The 18,042-nt window shown below is 34.8% G+C and overlaps 1 protein-coding gene across 1 annotated transcript in view; it reads right to left on the bottom strand.

The window, feature by feature from the left end:
- Positions 1 to 10,374, bottom strand: part of abcg1 (ATP-binding cassette, sub-family G (WHITE), member 1) — a 29,191-nt gene extending 18,817 nt beyond the window's left edge. Inside the window, exons 1-2 of the mRNA XM_082180642.1 lie at positions 10,040 to 10,374; positions 8,418 to 8,661 (exon numbers count right to left, since the gene is read on the bottom strand). Coding sequence (XP_082036768.1) covers positions 8,418 to 8,661; positions 10,040 to 10,102 — 307 coding nt within the window. The 5' untranslated portion in view covers positions 10,103 to 10,374. The remainder of the gene's footprint in view (positions 1 to 8,417; positions 8,662 to 10,039) is intronic.
- Between the last annotated feature and the right edge of the window lie 7,668 nt (positions 10,375 to 18,042).

Below are 18,042 nucleotides of genomic sequence, written 5' to 3'. Positions count from 1 at the left end.
AATTTTCTGTGACATTTTCACCCATCCCGGAGGTTACTCGAGGCTGTGCGAGGTTCTTTAAATCCTATTAAAAGCTCGACCCAAACAAACATTGTGAAAAAGTTATTTTAAGGCATGGTACACAGCATAAAGTACACATAATATGAGTTTCAAGTAACAGAATTCTTATATATGCTCATTGCAAGTAATCAAATTGATACAGAAAGCACCCATACAGTTTTTAAACAAATGCTAATGACCCAGTTTACATGCATGCAAGTATTACATATATATATATATATATATATATATATATATATATATATATATATATATATATATATATATATATATATATATATATATAATACATATGGTAGTTAAACAGTCCATATACAAAGAGAAGAGAGCATGCATATACCCATATACCTCTTTGAAAACTTAATTTTATGATTAATTTCACTTATTTTTTCACCAGGAACACTTTGGGTTTGAGTAATGATGAATAACCTTTTCTTTGTGCTGACCAGATGCACTAAAAATAGCTATAAATTTGTATAAACTATATGAGTTGTCACAACTTCTCAGGTCACATAGAAACAGGCTGATCACTCCTGCAGATTGCACTATTAAACATTTATGACACAATCACTGGCAATGAATCCATAATGTTCAAATTATACCAATGTTTCCAAGGAGGCCCAATATTTGGAAAAAGGTGGGTCTTAGAAATCTGATGGCAAGAAGATTCAGCGATCAAGACGTCTACTGCCAGGGTCATGCATCTAAGCATATACATGTTAACAGAATGCTTTATTTTGCAGAACAGGTACAATAAAGTAAATAATAAATAAGCTAAACTGAGAGTCACAGTGTCCTCCAGTGTTATATTATCAATACAACATATATATGGGAAAATTTAGCTGATAATGATCGATATGAATATATCCTTCAGTTGTTTCTCATAAATACAGTCAGCAACACTGATCTATAAACTTATAGTTGCATGTTTTGTTTAAAACATTCAAATAACATTTAGAATATTTCATAATAAAGTGCCATTTTTATTTTCATTTGAGATGTTAGTGCATAGATCCTGGGAACATGTGATGTGTTTGTGTTATGATACGTGATGATGAAGGGCAGTCAGGACCAATCCACTAATGCAGCACAGAGACACGTATGTTGTTTGTGCGTTTCAAGTAAAAGCCTTTTTTCAGTGATTGAATATGGAGTTGACAACTCATGGGAAATGAAAGTGAACAATCTACATCTCAGATATTCTTCCACAAGCATCTCTCATCAGCAGCCTTATCTTCACAAGTGCACAGCTGATGGTTCGCTCCTGCTCCACAGCTCAAAGCGGAGGTTACTGGAGTTTATTGACCGATAGTAACCAGCTGTGAGAGCAGAGCTGGGCTGCTGCTCTCTCTTTCCTCTCAGTATGGATTACAAAGATTTGTTAGACAGCTCAAAGGCCTGGTTTCAATGGCAATCAATTGATAATAAACAGCACATCACTCTCTATTGCTTTTCAGTAAAAAAAAAAAAAAAAAAAAAAAATGTAACAAAAAACCTAGAAGCTGTTGATAACATGTCAGATGGACTTGCTTTTAGTCACCATGAAATCAAAACCATCCCTACTGTATGTAACTTCCTATATACGTTTAAGACGAAAGTACTATGTTCAAACAGTATACTGCTAATACTATTATTTCTGCAGTAAGTAGCATACTGTGTGAATTTGCTGCATTGGATACTAAAATGAGCAGCTAAATTTGCCATAATGTGCAGTGCAGAGCAAAGTACATTAGGGCTGCGACAACTATAATCGATAAAACTCGATTATTATCGATAATGAAAATAATTGATAGTGAATTTGACTCGGAAACCATCCGCCAGTCACATAGCTTTATAGGCCTAGTGAATAGCCAATTTCTGTGGACACAGAGTGAGCTTCTGCGGGAAAGGAACATGATCCAAGTTGTCCGAAACATGAGAATACTTTATATTTATAAGCGCTTTAAACAAATGCATTTAATCATGCATGTTATTTATATTTAAATGAAAATAGTCATTTATAATGAATGCGATTAGTTGAACTTTTGACCCACTTAAGTACGACTTATGTACATCTTTAAAATATGGTTAAAGTGTACTGGCAAATTTATTACAAGCATTTATTTAAACATTTGATGGACCCCATTGTCTGAAAATAATAATAATATGGAAGTCAATGGGGTTCATCAACTGTTTGGGTTAACCATATTCTACAAAATATATTTTGTGTTCAGCAGAAGAAAGAAAACAGGTCATATAGGTTTGGAATAACATGAGAAAATGATGACAGAATTTTCTTTTTTTGGGTGAACTATCCCTTTAAAGAAGATTTAAACTTAAAGCAGTTGCAATCATCATCATATATATATATATAAAAAGCTTATATTTGATATGCATAATTATGTTTCAGTGCACAAATTATATTATCATATTGAATGAATTCATTTTTTGTCAACCAAGTTAGCAGCATCAAATGAAATACCAGCTGCAGATGCCAGAGGATCTGTTCATCCTGAGGCTCTGAAAGCTGTGATCTGCACAAAACACCAGGATTATATCGGTCCTGTCCACATCTGCTCCATACCTCCACTCAGTGACATCATGGTACTATCCCTGACCATTTCATGACCAGATCCTTTTAACCCAGCCCGGCTGTTTGCCAGTTCAATCCATTTGCTGCCTGCACGTGTCTGATGTTGAGTGCATGAGTCAGGGCTGTGTGTTGAGCATTCTGTTGTTCTGTCCAGAAGCGACACTGGAGTGTGGCATTGAAGTTTCATTGAAACTTGCTTCTACTTCAGGCAAATATTTCCACATTTCAAACTGTAATAAACAGAGCAATTCCAAGAGGGTCCTCACAACATCGGTGCTCGGGCCCTGATCATTCACAATACATTACAATTTGAATAAACTAGTTCAAACTGACTTCATTATTTTTAAAAATTACCCTGATATCATACATAACCTTTAGACTATACTGTTTTGTAAGAATATTTCCATCCAGAAATAGGTCATTTATAGTGGCCACCATAAAATTGCCATACGACAGTATACTGTAAAAAATTATAGACTATATCTACTCAATACAATTGTGGCAACAGATTACAAGCAATACTATTAATTAAATTCAACAAGACTGAAGAATTGAGTTAGAATTAATCAAATGAGATCCTTACAAATTAACCATTCAAAATGAGTAACTGCAATTAGCACACAAAACTAATTGAAGTAAAATTTAAACAAAAATATTGGTTTCCTTGGACAAACCCCCCCCCCCACTATGCTAATAAATACTTCTTAATAGAATTGTTTTGATTCAACACAAAAATAAGTTGGCGTTATTAATTTTAATGAGTGGATTAATTAAAATAATTTAATTAAATCGGGTTAAAATTTCAATTATGAATAACAGACGAATTGACGAAGATGAATTACAAACTCTTTTGTTATTGCCAACAACAGCCCCACAGAAATGGCATCTGTTAGTACTCTGAGTGAATCTTTATCAACAGAACTAACTGCATTTTTTCCCCAATGACCTTTCAAGGCATATTCATTCACACAGGTAGAAAACAGTTTCGAAACAGCTTGTGAAAAGTTTCGCAAATTGTTCAAAATACACAACAGAGTTGCGTTGTTTAAAATAAAATAGATTTAAAAAACAAGGTTTCCACATTTTCTGAAAACAAAAGATACTGATGTCTTAACAGATTACACAAATAACAATCTCGTATTAAAACAGCAGTGTAAGCTCTGTGCGACTGGAGACTGTGTTCACTCTGAATTCAGTGCATACGATAGTTCAAACCAAAGAGGGCGAAGCAAGCCCCATGGGAAGAACGGCAAGGCCTGTAAAAACTCTTTGGGCAAGGTGTCAATTCACACAGGATGTGTGAACAGTGTGAAAGTTTGCAGAACAACTTTTGTGTTTCTCTCTTTCTATAGGCACAACATGTTCAAAATAATTGCTCAAATGTAAGGTCTTTGTTAGGCAACATGGAACCACAGAACAGATTATACTAAAGACAATCTTATTTTTAGACCTGAGTGACTGGACTCTGTTTGACAGCGTTGAAGCATCCAGCTCCAAGAGAAGTTTCTGAAAAACCTCAAAGGTATACTTCAGATGCCTGGGATAATGGAGATATTCAGTGCATAGGTCAAACCAAGGAGGACACAGCAAGCCCTATAGTCCATATCATGACAAAATAGCAGAATTACATTTTTTGGATGAACAATTCCTTTAAGCAGCAGGTCAGATGTTGTAAGTTGACTGGAACTTCTCAGAGCAAATGTGTAAATTACCCTGCCTAAGCATTGGAAAAAACACACAATTAATACAAATATTAATTACATTTTCAGTGGTTTTCGAACTGGGGTCCAGGGACCCTTCAGAGGGAAGGAAAGATTTCAGAAATTAAGTGTTTACCAAATTCTACATTATTGTTTTATTTTGCTTTCTAAAGACTGTTCAGAAATCATGAGATTTATTTAGAATTTTGATAAATTATTATTTACTTTATGGCAGTGGCTTTAAGTGTCAATGCTGAAACATGCCTAGATGTTTTGGCTACAATAAGCCACACTAACAGCTTGCACTAGCGCAAACCCTCTTTTGGCGTTAAAAAACTATGGTCAGGATTGATTTACTAAAGACAAATTAGCGCTGAAAAGCCGTGGACAGTTATTTTTGCTGCCCTAATTGCATATGCATTTGTAGGAGTTTCCCTTTCAGACGCAGAATTTATGGGAGTAGAGTATTTAAATGAATCATGCAAGGTGATTGCGCTCGTCAATTCACTGCTGTTTGCGAGATTATTTACCGCCCAAAAAAAGCATGTCTTAAACCAAACGCTAACTGGTAGATTACATTGGTCATTACGGAAATGATCCGGCTGTGTCTCTGTTCTTTAAAGTTCACTATAGATCACGCACTGAACTTTCCACTCCCATCGGTGCTGTTTTGGAATTGTGCTCTTGCTAATTTGCCCTGTTTAGTAAATCTGGCCCTAAGGCTGCATTTACATCACATGGTTCAAGTGACCCAATTCCATTTTTTTCCTCCCATGTGGCACAGATTGGATGTGACCCATGAATGTGTAAGCAGGAAAAAAGCACATGGATTCCGATGTTCTCAGAGCGGTTTCAGGCCTCATTCATATGTGGAAATACATTAAATGGATAGGATACATGCATTTGCGTCTGCATGTAAGCGGACAGATCGGATATTTCCCTGTCAATGCGAGTCGTACGTCATTGAAAAAGCAACAGAGGCGAATGACATCAAGTCAGGTGGACACCAACCGCGATCACATGACTCTTTCCAATGGCGCAATGGAGGACGAAGCATCAATGCAATGTTTTGCTGACCTTTAGAGGTGGTGCGGAAAGCAAAACTTGTAAAATCATTTCATCTGCGTCAATTGCAAATAATGTCATTTTTACTTCCTTTTTGGCCTTTCCGGGTCAATACGTCTACTTTGGGTTGTTTCACCAAGTGTATACTGTAAATGCAGATACTGGAAATGGGTCACTTTTAAAAGAAGATGTAAGCTGGTCATCAAAAAAAAAAAGAAAAAAAAAAGATATAGTCAACAAATCGGAATTGGGCATCAAGACCGGCGATGTAAATAGTGGAAGATACTATATTTGCACATCAGTGTATTGCAGTATATTATAGAACAGTATGCAATGAAAACAACATATACAGTGTATATGATTATATTTATTAAAATCATAAATGGATGCTGCCATATTGGGACATTACTTGTCCTTGTCCCTAAAGGTAGCCTTCCCCTACCCCTACTCCTACCCCTACCCCTACCCCTACCCCTACTCCTACTCCTACTCCTACCCCTACCCCTACCCCTACCCCTACCCCTACTCCTACTCCTACTCCTACCCCTACCCCTACCCCTACCCGATAAACACTTTACTCCCACTGTTTGACGCTTTTTTCAACTTTTCAATATTATTATCTTAATTTTATTTAAAATAAATGCCTCTCTGAGCTTATGTGCGATTGGAAAAGGGAGAATGAGATCAGAAAAAGGCAGATTCGGACTCAGATTCGGTTTGTCGTGTCAAAAGCTAACGCCATCCGCCTTATAGCCACACCACAATCCTGTTATCAGCGTGATTTCTTTTGTAATTTTGTAATAGTGGGAGGAGTTAGTGTAAATATCCTCTGGCAACAAAGGTGGGATTTTTGTACTTGCTGTATGTTATTTTATCATTTTAATATTTTATTAGCTATTTTATCAAATACAAGACAGCATTGCAGTCACTGGTCTCACGCTATATCAGATGCAATTAGATATATAAGATCACTTTAAGTAGTGGTAGTTAAAGTAGAGTAAGCAAAAACTGAAAAACTAGCATTGGCAATGTTATGAACAGTATGATATGCAAGCAAAATATTGCTCTGAGCAAGATTTGTGACAGGAAAACACCTTCGTATCTGCAAACAGCATTAGGGCCAATGGGTAAGCTATTCATTCTTCTTAGCAGAAGGGCTGGGTAACAGAGTAAGCAAAAACTGGGTAAGCTATTCATTCTTCAAATGAGCAAAATGGGTAAGCTATTCATTCTTCTTAGCAGAAGGGCTGGGTAACAGAGTAAGCAAAAACTGAAAAACTAGCATTGGCAATGTTATGAACAGTATGATATGCAAGCAAAATATTGCTCTGAGAAAGATTTGTGACAGGAAAACACCTTCGTATCTGCAAACAGCATTAGGGCCAATGGGTAAGCTATTCATTCTTCTTAGCAGAAGGGCTGGGTAACACTGAGCAGCAAATGAGCACATCCAAAAATACTTCTGAGCTATAGGGGAAATATGTGAAAAATACAATCTGACAAGTGACAAAAACAAAAAAAGTAGAAAAAAAATCAGATTGTAGGATGAAAAAAGCTGAACTCTGCCGTCTGTTCTGGCTTGGGTCACCGTGATTTTGCGGAGTTATATGTGTTCCTGGGTCAACATATTTTGTTGATCATGGAACAAAATTCCTGTCAGAAAATATAGTCCTAACCCTAAATCTAACCCTACCCATGACTTATCCCTAAAATCAGAGGGTAATGATAGGTGAATAACACTGATGTAGAAGCACCTAACTCTGGTTGTAAGCCTAAACTTGACACAAACTGTTAACTTGTTCCTCAAATCTGATTGGTTGATTGGAATGTTGTTCAAGGATCAAAAAAAAAATGTTGTTCCAGGAACATGTTGTACTTGGTGAAATCACGTGCAGGGGTTTCTGCCAGTGACAAAACTGCTGCTAATGAACATTTGCTGTATCCAAGACATTTGAAATCAAATTACAATCCAGATGGTAAGCCTAATGAAGACATCACTGTCCATCAAAAACAAAACCCTGATCCTTTAAGGTGAACGTAAAAAAAAATAAAAAAGAGCAAAGCCAAGGCAAAGTAGACAGCTGGGCTGTTATGTCAACCGTAGTGCTTAATTAATGAATTCACTTCAGAGGATAACATCCTCAGACATTCTCAGGATAACATCCACCAAAAAGGACATTTTTGAAAAACAAAAAGCCTAAAACCACTCTTGGCTAATCTATTCAACATCCTACACTCTCCACATCACTAGATGATTTATTCGTATCTGCATCCAAAACAAATCATTCCCCTTGAAATCAATCCAATTCCCAGAATATTTCCAACAGAAACCAACAAATCCCCTTGCCGTAAATTCAATTAAAACATACAGCAAGATTAGTTGATTAGTGCAGACATGGACTTTTTCATTAAAAATAGTGTGTAGTATGCTTTTAAAATACATATTATGGACATACATACTGTGTGTGCATATCAAAATAAAATAAAATAAACACAGTAAACAACTATTAACTTTCCCACTATCCTACGAAAGATGGATTTAAATACAATATGTTGCAGATAAGATTTAATGAAGAGCACAAATACATATTTGTGAGTCCCTATGGTTGTGAAAAAGAAGTTCACCTTAGCATACTTTTAAAAAGAGCACCTATCTTAAGCACCTAACTAAATGTGTTAATTGCATGTTAGTTGTAATTAAATGGAAATGTATTCTAGTTTAAATTGATAGTAAATGTAATTAGCTGAATAGTGAACTTAATAGTGCTTTTGGTAAATTAAAATATACTGTATCATCATTTATTTTGAGACTTGTATGTCATGTGTCACATTTGTAACGAGTAAATAATATTTACTAACATGTATTACGTGAAATGTACTATCGAACAACACAGTACTTTACATTTACTTAGATTTACTTTTGTGCTTTAGTTATTTAACACAATAAAGTGTATGGTAAAGCACAACCTAACCTTTAAATGACATTTAAAGTGCTTTGAGGCTTGAAGGTCAAACATTACCTTTTTTCCTCCACCACGGTCCTTCAGGAACCGAGTACGAGAGATCTTTGAATTCGATGTTGACTGCGGGTCTGCGGGGGAGATATGAAAATCGCTGGGCCTCGGTCAGATTGTTCTCAACTTTTTTCAGGTGTCCGTGCAACAGTGGTGTTTGCTGACTGCCGACAGGCTTGGATATCATTTCATCAATGGACACACACACGGTTCTAGGGTCTAGCATGAGATCCGGAGGTCCATTGGTATTCTGAGGGTGGAAAGAGAGAACGCTTATGTAATACACTGCAGCCTTGAGAGAAAAAAGACCTGAGGATTTTGCTCTTAGGACTCAAAATCTCTGCTGACAAATGTTCGATGTTCAGAAGTCATCAGGGATAAAATGAACAAGTGTAAGAAGACTCTATTAACACTCACACAAACGCGCACACGTTGGGTTTCCATGTTTTATGGGGACATATATGTAATGGTTTGTATACTGTACAAACTGTACATTCTCTCCAATTACACTAACCCTACCCCTAAATCTACCCATCACACAAAACTTTCTGCATTTTTACATTTTCAAAAAAACATTGCTTAGTATGATTTATAAGCTTGTTTTCTCATGGGGACCCAAAAAAATCAAGGTAAAAATATACTGGTATTACTATACTTGTGGTCCCCATAACATAGGGAATACCAGGAACACACGCACACACACACACACACACACACACACACACACACACACACACACACACACACACACACACACACACACACCCTAAATTTGTTGCTCTATAGCAAAATACCAATAAAAAGTAGCAATGTCTCTTGTAAACAATGATATATCCATGGTATATTTCAAAGTAAGTACATACTACTGACAGTATTTATTTATTTTTTGTATTAAGAAGAATAAGCAATAAGCATCAACAGCACATATAACATATATATGTATAGTATATAGCATAAAATAAAAGTGCATCAGAAAATGCACGCGAAATATAAAGAGAGACAACCTAATCTCTCTCTCTCTCACCACAAGGCAGAAGAGGTTACTATCGGACAAAGCTTATTCTAAGCTCAGAGAGAAAAAAAACAAAACAGTGATGGCTAAATGTGAGTTTAATGCAGTAATGTGTTTCTCCATATTAAAACTGTATTATGTAATATAAAAGGATATTAAAACATCATCATCATCACATCTAATATTTAAAGAATTTATGAAATTAGTGCTGGCACTACATTTTTATATTTATATATATAACATTTATATTTATATTAAATATGTAACAACTGATCATGCATTAGAAATATCTTTGCAACAGAAATGTTATGCAGTCTGTGACACCAGGACATGTGAAGAACTGACAGATCTGTGCAGTCAGTGAGGGTTACTCTGGTTCACTCAGAATATACACGTCAATCAAGCATGGTTTAAACATACAGTTTATTTTACGCAGCTAAATGTGTTAAGTATTAAATGGTTAATTAAAAATTAAAAATTAATAAATGTATATGTATATGTATTATATATATATATATATATATATATATATATATATATATACACACACACACACACACATATATACATGCATGTATATAGATAGATAGATATCAATGAGATAAAACAGTCTTACCATTATGATGGAGTTGGTCACTGCAGTATTGTTGACTGAAAAGGCTGCCATAAGACATGCCATTCCTGTAAAATGTGCAGCGTCTAAATCCGATTCTGGCCAATGCAGTGAGATCTTGCATTTGTTTGGTCCTCAGCTGCTCCTCCGAGTGTTCCTCCTCGCGATGTTATTGTTTACAAGAGCAGTACCTGCGCGCGGTGTTCAGATGGTGACGTCACCATAACCGTGCGGGCAGGACACACACACAGGACACACACGGGACGCGTTTTTGCGATGAAAGGGAACACACGACACGGGGAAAATCTGAGAGGTCTCGAGGTGCGTTTTAAAAAGCGGAACTGTTTTCAATGAACGTCGTCGAGACGCAAACGGACGCTAGAACGTAATATACATACATACTTACATATATATATATATATATATATATATATATATATATATATATATATATATATATATATATATATATATATTACATATTATTATATATTATAGTTAGTAAGCTATAGGCCTATAGTAGGCATATATATATATATATATATATATATATATATATATATATATATATATATATATATATATAAGCGCATAGACAGAAGTTCAATATAGCATATTTGTTAAACTTTTCATTCTACCAATGCAGAATGCACTAAGAACAGGTTTAAGGCACATGTACACCCTCTGGTGGCTTCTCACTGAAAATTACAAAAATTACATATTATTATATATTATATATTATAGTTAGTAAGCTATAGGCCTATAGTAGCACCCTCTGGTGGCTTCTCACTGAAAACGAGAGAGAAGTGAACAGACATCATCTTTTTTATGCCAATTCATTGTATGTAAAAAAAAAAAGAAAAAGAAAAAAACCCGGAAGGCTGTTCAGTTGGGTATGGTTCTTTACCCAACAGTTGTGAAACCAGTGTGTGTGTGAGTGTGAATGGGTTGTGTATGTGTAGAGAGAAAGGGTCCTGGTCACAAGGTCCTGCATGTGAGCCGCTATTGCCCGGTCCTGAATAGTAGATTTTTGCTGACAACGTTTCTGGCCGTACACAGTTGCACAACTACCTGTTTTTCCAACTACCTGTTTTCCAATGAGTTTCCACTGCAGAGACATACACATAATGAGTGTTAAATGAGGTCATACAACATAACTATAAACTATTTATAAATTAACAATAATATTTCTATCAGCATTGATTCTGAACAGGTCTTCGCATAAAATGGCATATTATGCATCAGAGGCCAGTAGGCCTTGTTGGCGATGTCACTTTGCAAAGATTTAAGGAACACTCTTTATGTGTTTTGGCCGTTCATTTACACGACAACAGCGGTTTTGGGGCCTGAAAACACATACTTTTGAAAACTGGTTTCAAAGTATTTTTTTTTTTTAAAAACGATACTGTTATCATCTCCGATATTGTTTTTATACAAAATAAAAAATAAAAAAAATAAAATTTTGGAAAATGGTGATGTCATGCACATGCATATTACGTGTTCAGTCCACTGGTGCGTAGTGTTTCTTTACAAAGTGACATCGCCAACTACTGGCCTGGCAGCAGAATACAGAGTTTTTAGTCATTTTCGCAGATCCGTGTGAACGGGGGATCGGTTTGTCTGTACGCAAAAAAAAAAAAAAAAAAAAAAAAAAAAAACACTTTTATGTTTTTAGTACATCGTTATCATGTAAACGTACTCTGAGTTGAAAACTGTCATGTAAACCATAGATATATGCCAACGTGCCTGGAGCGGTCAAATGTGGCATCTAAATATAGATATCTATGGTGTAAACGCCCCCTTAGTGTACAGTAATGGGGAAAATGACCCATATAACTTATGCAAAACTCTGCTAAATGCAAGTAGGTAGGGGGACAAAAAAGAATGAAAGACATATATTTCGAGTTGCAATGTAAAACATTAATAAACGTACAATAAAAAAATATGTATTAACCATTATACAAAATTATACAGAGCCATCAAAAAAAAAATGTAATTAAACTTTATCAAATCTTGCATATATCCTTAAAATCCTATAAATGTTATACCTGTAACTTATGTAATATTTTAATTGAAATAGGTATCATATTTTGGTTACACTTTATTTCTGTTATAGTATTTATTTCTATTATATATGTCCTGTTATAATTATACATTTAAGTACTAAGTTATATTAATTAAATACATGTACTTGGTTTGCTTTCGATTAGTTACATGTAATTATGCATAATTTATAGTTATTACTGTAGTAACTACATGTAACGTGTAACAAGGACCCTGCAAAATAAAGCGTTACCAGTATTTCCTGAAACAATTATACCTACACAACAGAGTAACAACTCAGTCTCAGTGGCCAGAAGTGATGTCTGGATGAGTTATTTGTTTTTAATGACCCTCTAAGTTTCATTAAACCATCAAAATATGAAGAACATATTTTATAATTCTTTAAATATTTTAAATATGAGGGAAGAACCAAACACTGAACTTGGTCAAGGTATTTATCTGACAAAAATAATTACAATTACGTATATAAACATACAAAAAAAAAAAAAAAACTACAGGTTTTATGTTATATGCAAAAAATCATATACGCTGATTACAACAAAATCAGTTATTAATACTTTGTTGGTTATATATCTATTATTATTTATTTTTTTTCATTTTTTTTCATTTTTTTTTTCATGTGTTCATAATTTTTTTTTGTATGACAGCATGGCCAAAAAAGTATGTCGGCACAATTTGTCATGTTTCATATCACAAATAAAACAATTGACTCCAAGCAAACTAATATGCTGACATGCATGCTTTAACAAATTTGTAATAATATTGCGCCATCACTTTTGGCCACTACAGTAGCACTGAGAGAAAAGACCCACAGCTTCAATGCAACATTACATCATTAAATTCCAATGCATTATATAACATGCCTATTATACTTTAAGGGCACATTTTTCACACTTTTTCAAATGTTAAACATTTTAACAATACCAACAGACCCTTAAGGATCAGATTATAATAAAAAATAAAATAAAATAAATCAGTCCTTATAATTTATCCAAATATATTCATTCCTTTCTTTGCATGCTGGGCTTAACAAGTTATGAAACTGTAGACAAGCTCTTCACTATGGGTAAATTAATTTTTGAAATGTTGCTGAGATTAGAAAGAAAATAAATAAATAAAGACATAATCTCACAACTGATGCAGATAAAGGAATGAAAACTGTTATTGACTAGACTAGTCCCTCCCCTCGAACCGGGCTGCTGTGCAATATAAATGTGAGTGGTCAGCCGAAGAGACGGAGATGCTACAACATGAGGGCACTGGGACTGATTATAATAACTCTGCTGCTGCTGACAGCGAGTCAAGGTACTTTTACATTTCAATATGCAATAGCTACTACAACATAACAACAGGTCTGGATCTGTAGGTATTATTGCTAGTATTAACAATGCTGATGTGCATTGACAGATTAATAGCATTATTTACTAATTGCTGACAATTATGACTAAAATTATGACTGTTGGACAAGTATGGATTGTGCATGATGATTGTTGGTTATGTACTAAGCGATCTTCTCCCAACAGGCAATGACACAGAGGTGCAGAAATGGACCTGTGGATATCGAGGACTGTGCAGGAAGCACTGCTATGCGCAGGAGTACATGATTGGTTATCATGGTTGTCCCCGGAGATACAGGTACTGAAATGTTCTGCATATATTACATTTTGTAGATTTTGTAGATATAGATGTGAATTACAATATTCACTTACAATGGAAGTCTATGGGACAATATATACTGTATACTTGCACCATAGACTATCATTGTAAATGCCAACACAATCTCACAATCTTACTGCAATTTGTAACTATTTTACGTTTTGGCGAATTGATGGCTGAGTTCACACCAAGGATGGTAACTATAACGATAATCAGTGCTGGGCATTAACTAATTACATGAAATCTGGATTACATAATCTGATTAAAAAAATTAAGCACTTGTAATTAAAATATATTATGTTTTAAAATACTCGTAATCAGACTGCAATTACTTTTTATTGATTACAGTATCACACATTACATACTGCATGTATTCTGAAGGGTTTTGTCTTTCAAACACGTTAAAATGTACAAATTCACACATTTCATATTTACATGCAATGCAGGGATTCCCCAACTTTTTTGTCAGCTGACCTAATATATTTACTTGAATTATCCCCTGAGATTTTAAGTTAATAAATTAGGTCAATAATAAAATTAAGTCAATAATAATAATGAATAATAAAATTAACTTTGTTCTCTTTGCATTTTTATATAAATATGGTACAAGATTATACTATTCAAATGAATGTGATAAACGAATTAGGTTAAAAGTAATCAAAAAGTAGTTAGATTACATTAGCTACTTTAAATATGTCATGTAGGCCTAATGGATTACGTTACTAACTAAATTTTTTTTCATGTAATTTGTAATCAGTACCGACTGCAATTTGTAAGTAACTTAGCATTGAGATAATGATAAAGATAGTTCTGAAAACCGTTCTAAATGTAAAAGAATAACAGAAATTCACACCACAACTATAACGGCACAGAGAAATGAAATCATTGGAATCATTTTCTGATAATTTTTTTTTTTCAGCTGATGAACGATAAAAACATTGACAGCCAATCAGATTCCATCCTGCTTTTAAGAGCTCCAGCAATTAAAGCAGCAGTCAACGAAACCTGCAACATGCTCTTGTAAGAAACAGAGCGTTATCGTTCGTTAGTGTGGACACTAATTTCGCTGATTATAGTTATCTGAATAGTTATCGTTCTTTGTGCGAACGGGCCTTACTTTGTATGAATTCGTCCAATCTTATTCATGCATTTTCATACGATCTGCTTACACCCCAGTAAAGATTATGTTTGAGTTGGGTTTAGGGTGGACCTTCATGCTTTTTTTTTTCTTCTAATAATCGTATGAATTCATTCGAAATCGACACCTTGTAACTCAGATATGTTTACCTGTCAGATTAGGTTGGTAAGTGCATACCTGTCAATGCATTTTTTGATCTGGTGATGTTTTATTTTATTTTAACTAGTAGGCTAACCTGAAATATTTCTGCCAAAAAAAAAAAAAAAGTAACACAAATAGATATTCTAACCAAATATTTGTATTCTCAATTTCTAGGTGCTGTGCTTTGCGCTTTTAACCTTTCCGGAGAAGCTCCTGTTTATCAAGACCGGATGCAGAACCTCTTCTTTCACAGACTATAAGAAATGCTGTGTTGATTTACGAATGATAGCATAAAGGTGCGGTCATATTGGCGAAGTTTCGTGTGCAATATTGCCAATAGCGTAGAGATGTATGAAGCACAGCTTGCACAGAAGTAACATTCAAACCTTTCTGTTGGTCAGCAAATTCGTATGACCAACTTGAACACAAGCGAAATCTGCGTGGGGAAAATTCACGTAAAAACTCACGATCGCGCCGATTCTTTTAAGTTACTGGAATCCACGCGGTTCTTATTGGACATTTTTCCCGCGAAAGTTCACCGAGCAACAGTAGGCTAAATGTGACCGCACCTCAAGAACGATTTATGCTGCAAAATGTAACCAACAGTTTGCATTATTCTCTCACATTCTCACTGAGACCATCACATGAAATACGACTGAGCAAGAAAGCAGCAGATTTACACCTAAAGATATATATCCACATTTTGATTGTCAAAAGGATCAGCCAATATGTACTCAAAAATCTACATTTAGATGGCCCCTTTGTTTATTATTAGATTGGTCCCTTTATACATGCAGTATATTTGTTTGTTATTTGCTCTAACTGAATTAGTGGAGTGAAAGCAGCTCAGCTTTGGTCTCTGCAATATGACCAGCATTGAGCAACAAGAGTTCACTGACCCACATATCTCATAACATGGCAACAATCCCTTCAATACATCGAGGGCAAATGCAAGTTTGATGTCCTTTCACAGTTCGGTCATGAAGCAGCTGGATTGCTGGATACTTTGTGTTGTACTTAATGGTGTTTCAACTGAATAAAATCAATCTTTAAAACAATGATGTGTCCAATTGAAGATGTATATTTTTTACAGTTTTACACTTTACACTTTACACAACATTTATTTATTATGCATGAGGCAGGTCAACCCCTTGTGTTATGTAATGATGCACTGTTAAAAAGAAAGGTTCTTTATTGCCATACATTGTTCCATGGAACCTTTCCATTCCACAAAAGGTTCTTTATCGTGGAAAAAAGTTTCTGTAGATTATTAAAATGCTCTTCACTCTTCGCCATAAACAACGGTACTTTTAAGATCTGTTCACTGAAAGTTTCTTCAATGGAACAAAATGGTTACGGCATCACTGCAAAAAATCTCTTTTTGAATGTAATGCAGTGAATGTAACATTTCCATGACTTACGCTTCTCGAAACCAAACTGTTTTCCTGCTGATTTGATTTAAAAGGGATTTGCTTTATGTAAATGTGTCAGACTTAAACTGTCCAGAGATTTAAAATGTCCACAGTTCAAAAGGAGGAGTGTTATCTACTACAATGCATTGTTTGCATTGTTTTCAGGCACGTGCATGAACACTTTATTGGATGGGGCCAAATGTGAGTCATTCAATCAATGTGCATATGCAAGTTGGCACAATGGGACAAACCCCCACAGATCTGTTTACACAGGCTCTGCCATCACAATAATGTCTAGGCCGCAGACACGCTTTGAAAGGATAAAAGTGTTATTTGTGGCATCTCATCCACAATAGTTGCATGTGGTCAATGCAGTGACCTGCGGTATTGCATATGACTTAACATGCAAACCTCACAGTTGATTTTAAAGATGCAATGCATTAGCGACAGATCTTTTCTCCAGTAGTGACATAAATCAGAGTAAAAACGGGTTATCGAAAAGAAAAAAAAAGGACGGGGTTATAGATTGTTGACTGGATGGAGGCAAAACGAAATGCAAGCTTGCAGTGGACTGGGAGAAAATAAATGAAAGAGAACTAAATGATTGGAGAAGTCCATTTCATGTCAACTCAACCAGTTGTTTGGTTGGTTTGATTTAGCTTTTTGGTGAAAGAAATACATAAAGAAGAAAGCCAAAATATTAAATCCCATGAATGAATATTTACTGTGAAATCCATTATTTTGTAGAACGGGCCAAAATTACCAAATTACAGGAGGGGGAAAATAACTACTGTATAGAAAAGTTGCAGCATCATTTTATTTTTGGTATATTAGTGAAATCTATTGACTTTAGCAATCTGTTACATTATATGTCAATAATGACAGTTCAAAAATGAGAAAAAGCACTATGTTTGCCCTTCAAGTTTGCATATCTGGAACTCAAGAAGTATTAAAGATATCCTTATATCATTTTAAATTTTGATTCTTACCAAAAATCTTTTGGCATCTTCATTTTTAAGACCCTATATCCCACAATTTAAGGCCCACAATCTCAAATATATGGGAATTTCAGTGTGGCCCCAATATTTATGTTTGTCTTTCTGAAATATACAATTTTAGCTGGGAAAGTTTCTGAAATTTGGTTGCTTTGACATAAAATGACCATATTTTGAAGTGAATGTGAGATTTTATTGAAATATGGTCCTTTATTCCAATTACATATGCATGAACACAAGTCAATATTATGGTTTCTATAGAAAACTTATCTGGCACATGCTAACTGGAATTCAGGGTTATGTAAACACAACATTATGTAACAAATCATCCTGCACACACATCTGAACGTAGTTTTAGGTGAGACAAGATACAGATGGTTGAGAAAATTCAAGAAACTGAAGAACTTTTTTTTGTTGGAAAATTTACTATATTTTATTACAGTGGATATTCAAAATCTGAAAAATAAAAATAGCAATCTAATTTGTAAACTGGCTTAAACTGAATGTTGCACCAGTTTTCATATTGGTTTATAATTGGAATATTCTTGTCATGTAAATGATCGTCCTTTGCAGAAACGCTTGATCAGAATATGAACTCTA

Source organism: Leuciscus leuciscus (genome assembly GCF_965113295.1).
Source record: "Leuciscus leuciscus genome assembly, chromosome: 9".
Classification (NCBI taxonomy): Eukaryota; Metazoa; Chordata; class Actinopteri; order Cypriniformes; family Leuciscidae; genus Leuciscus; species Leuciscus leuciscus.
This window is presented reverse-complemented; position numbering and strand designations above follow the sequence as displayed.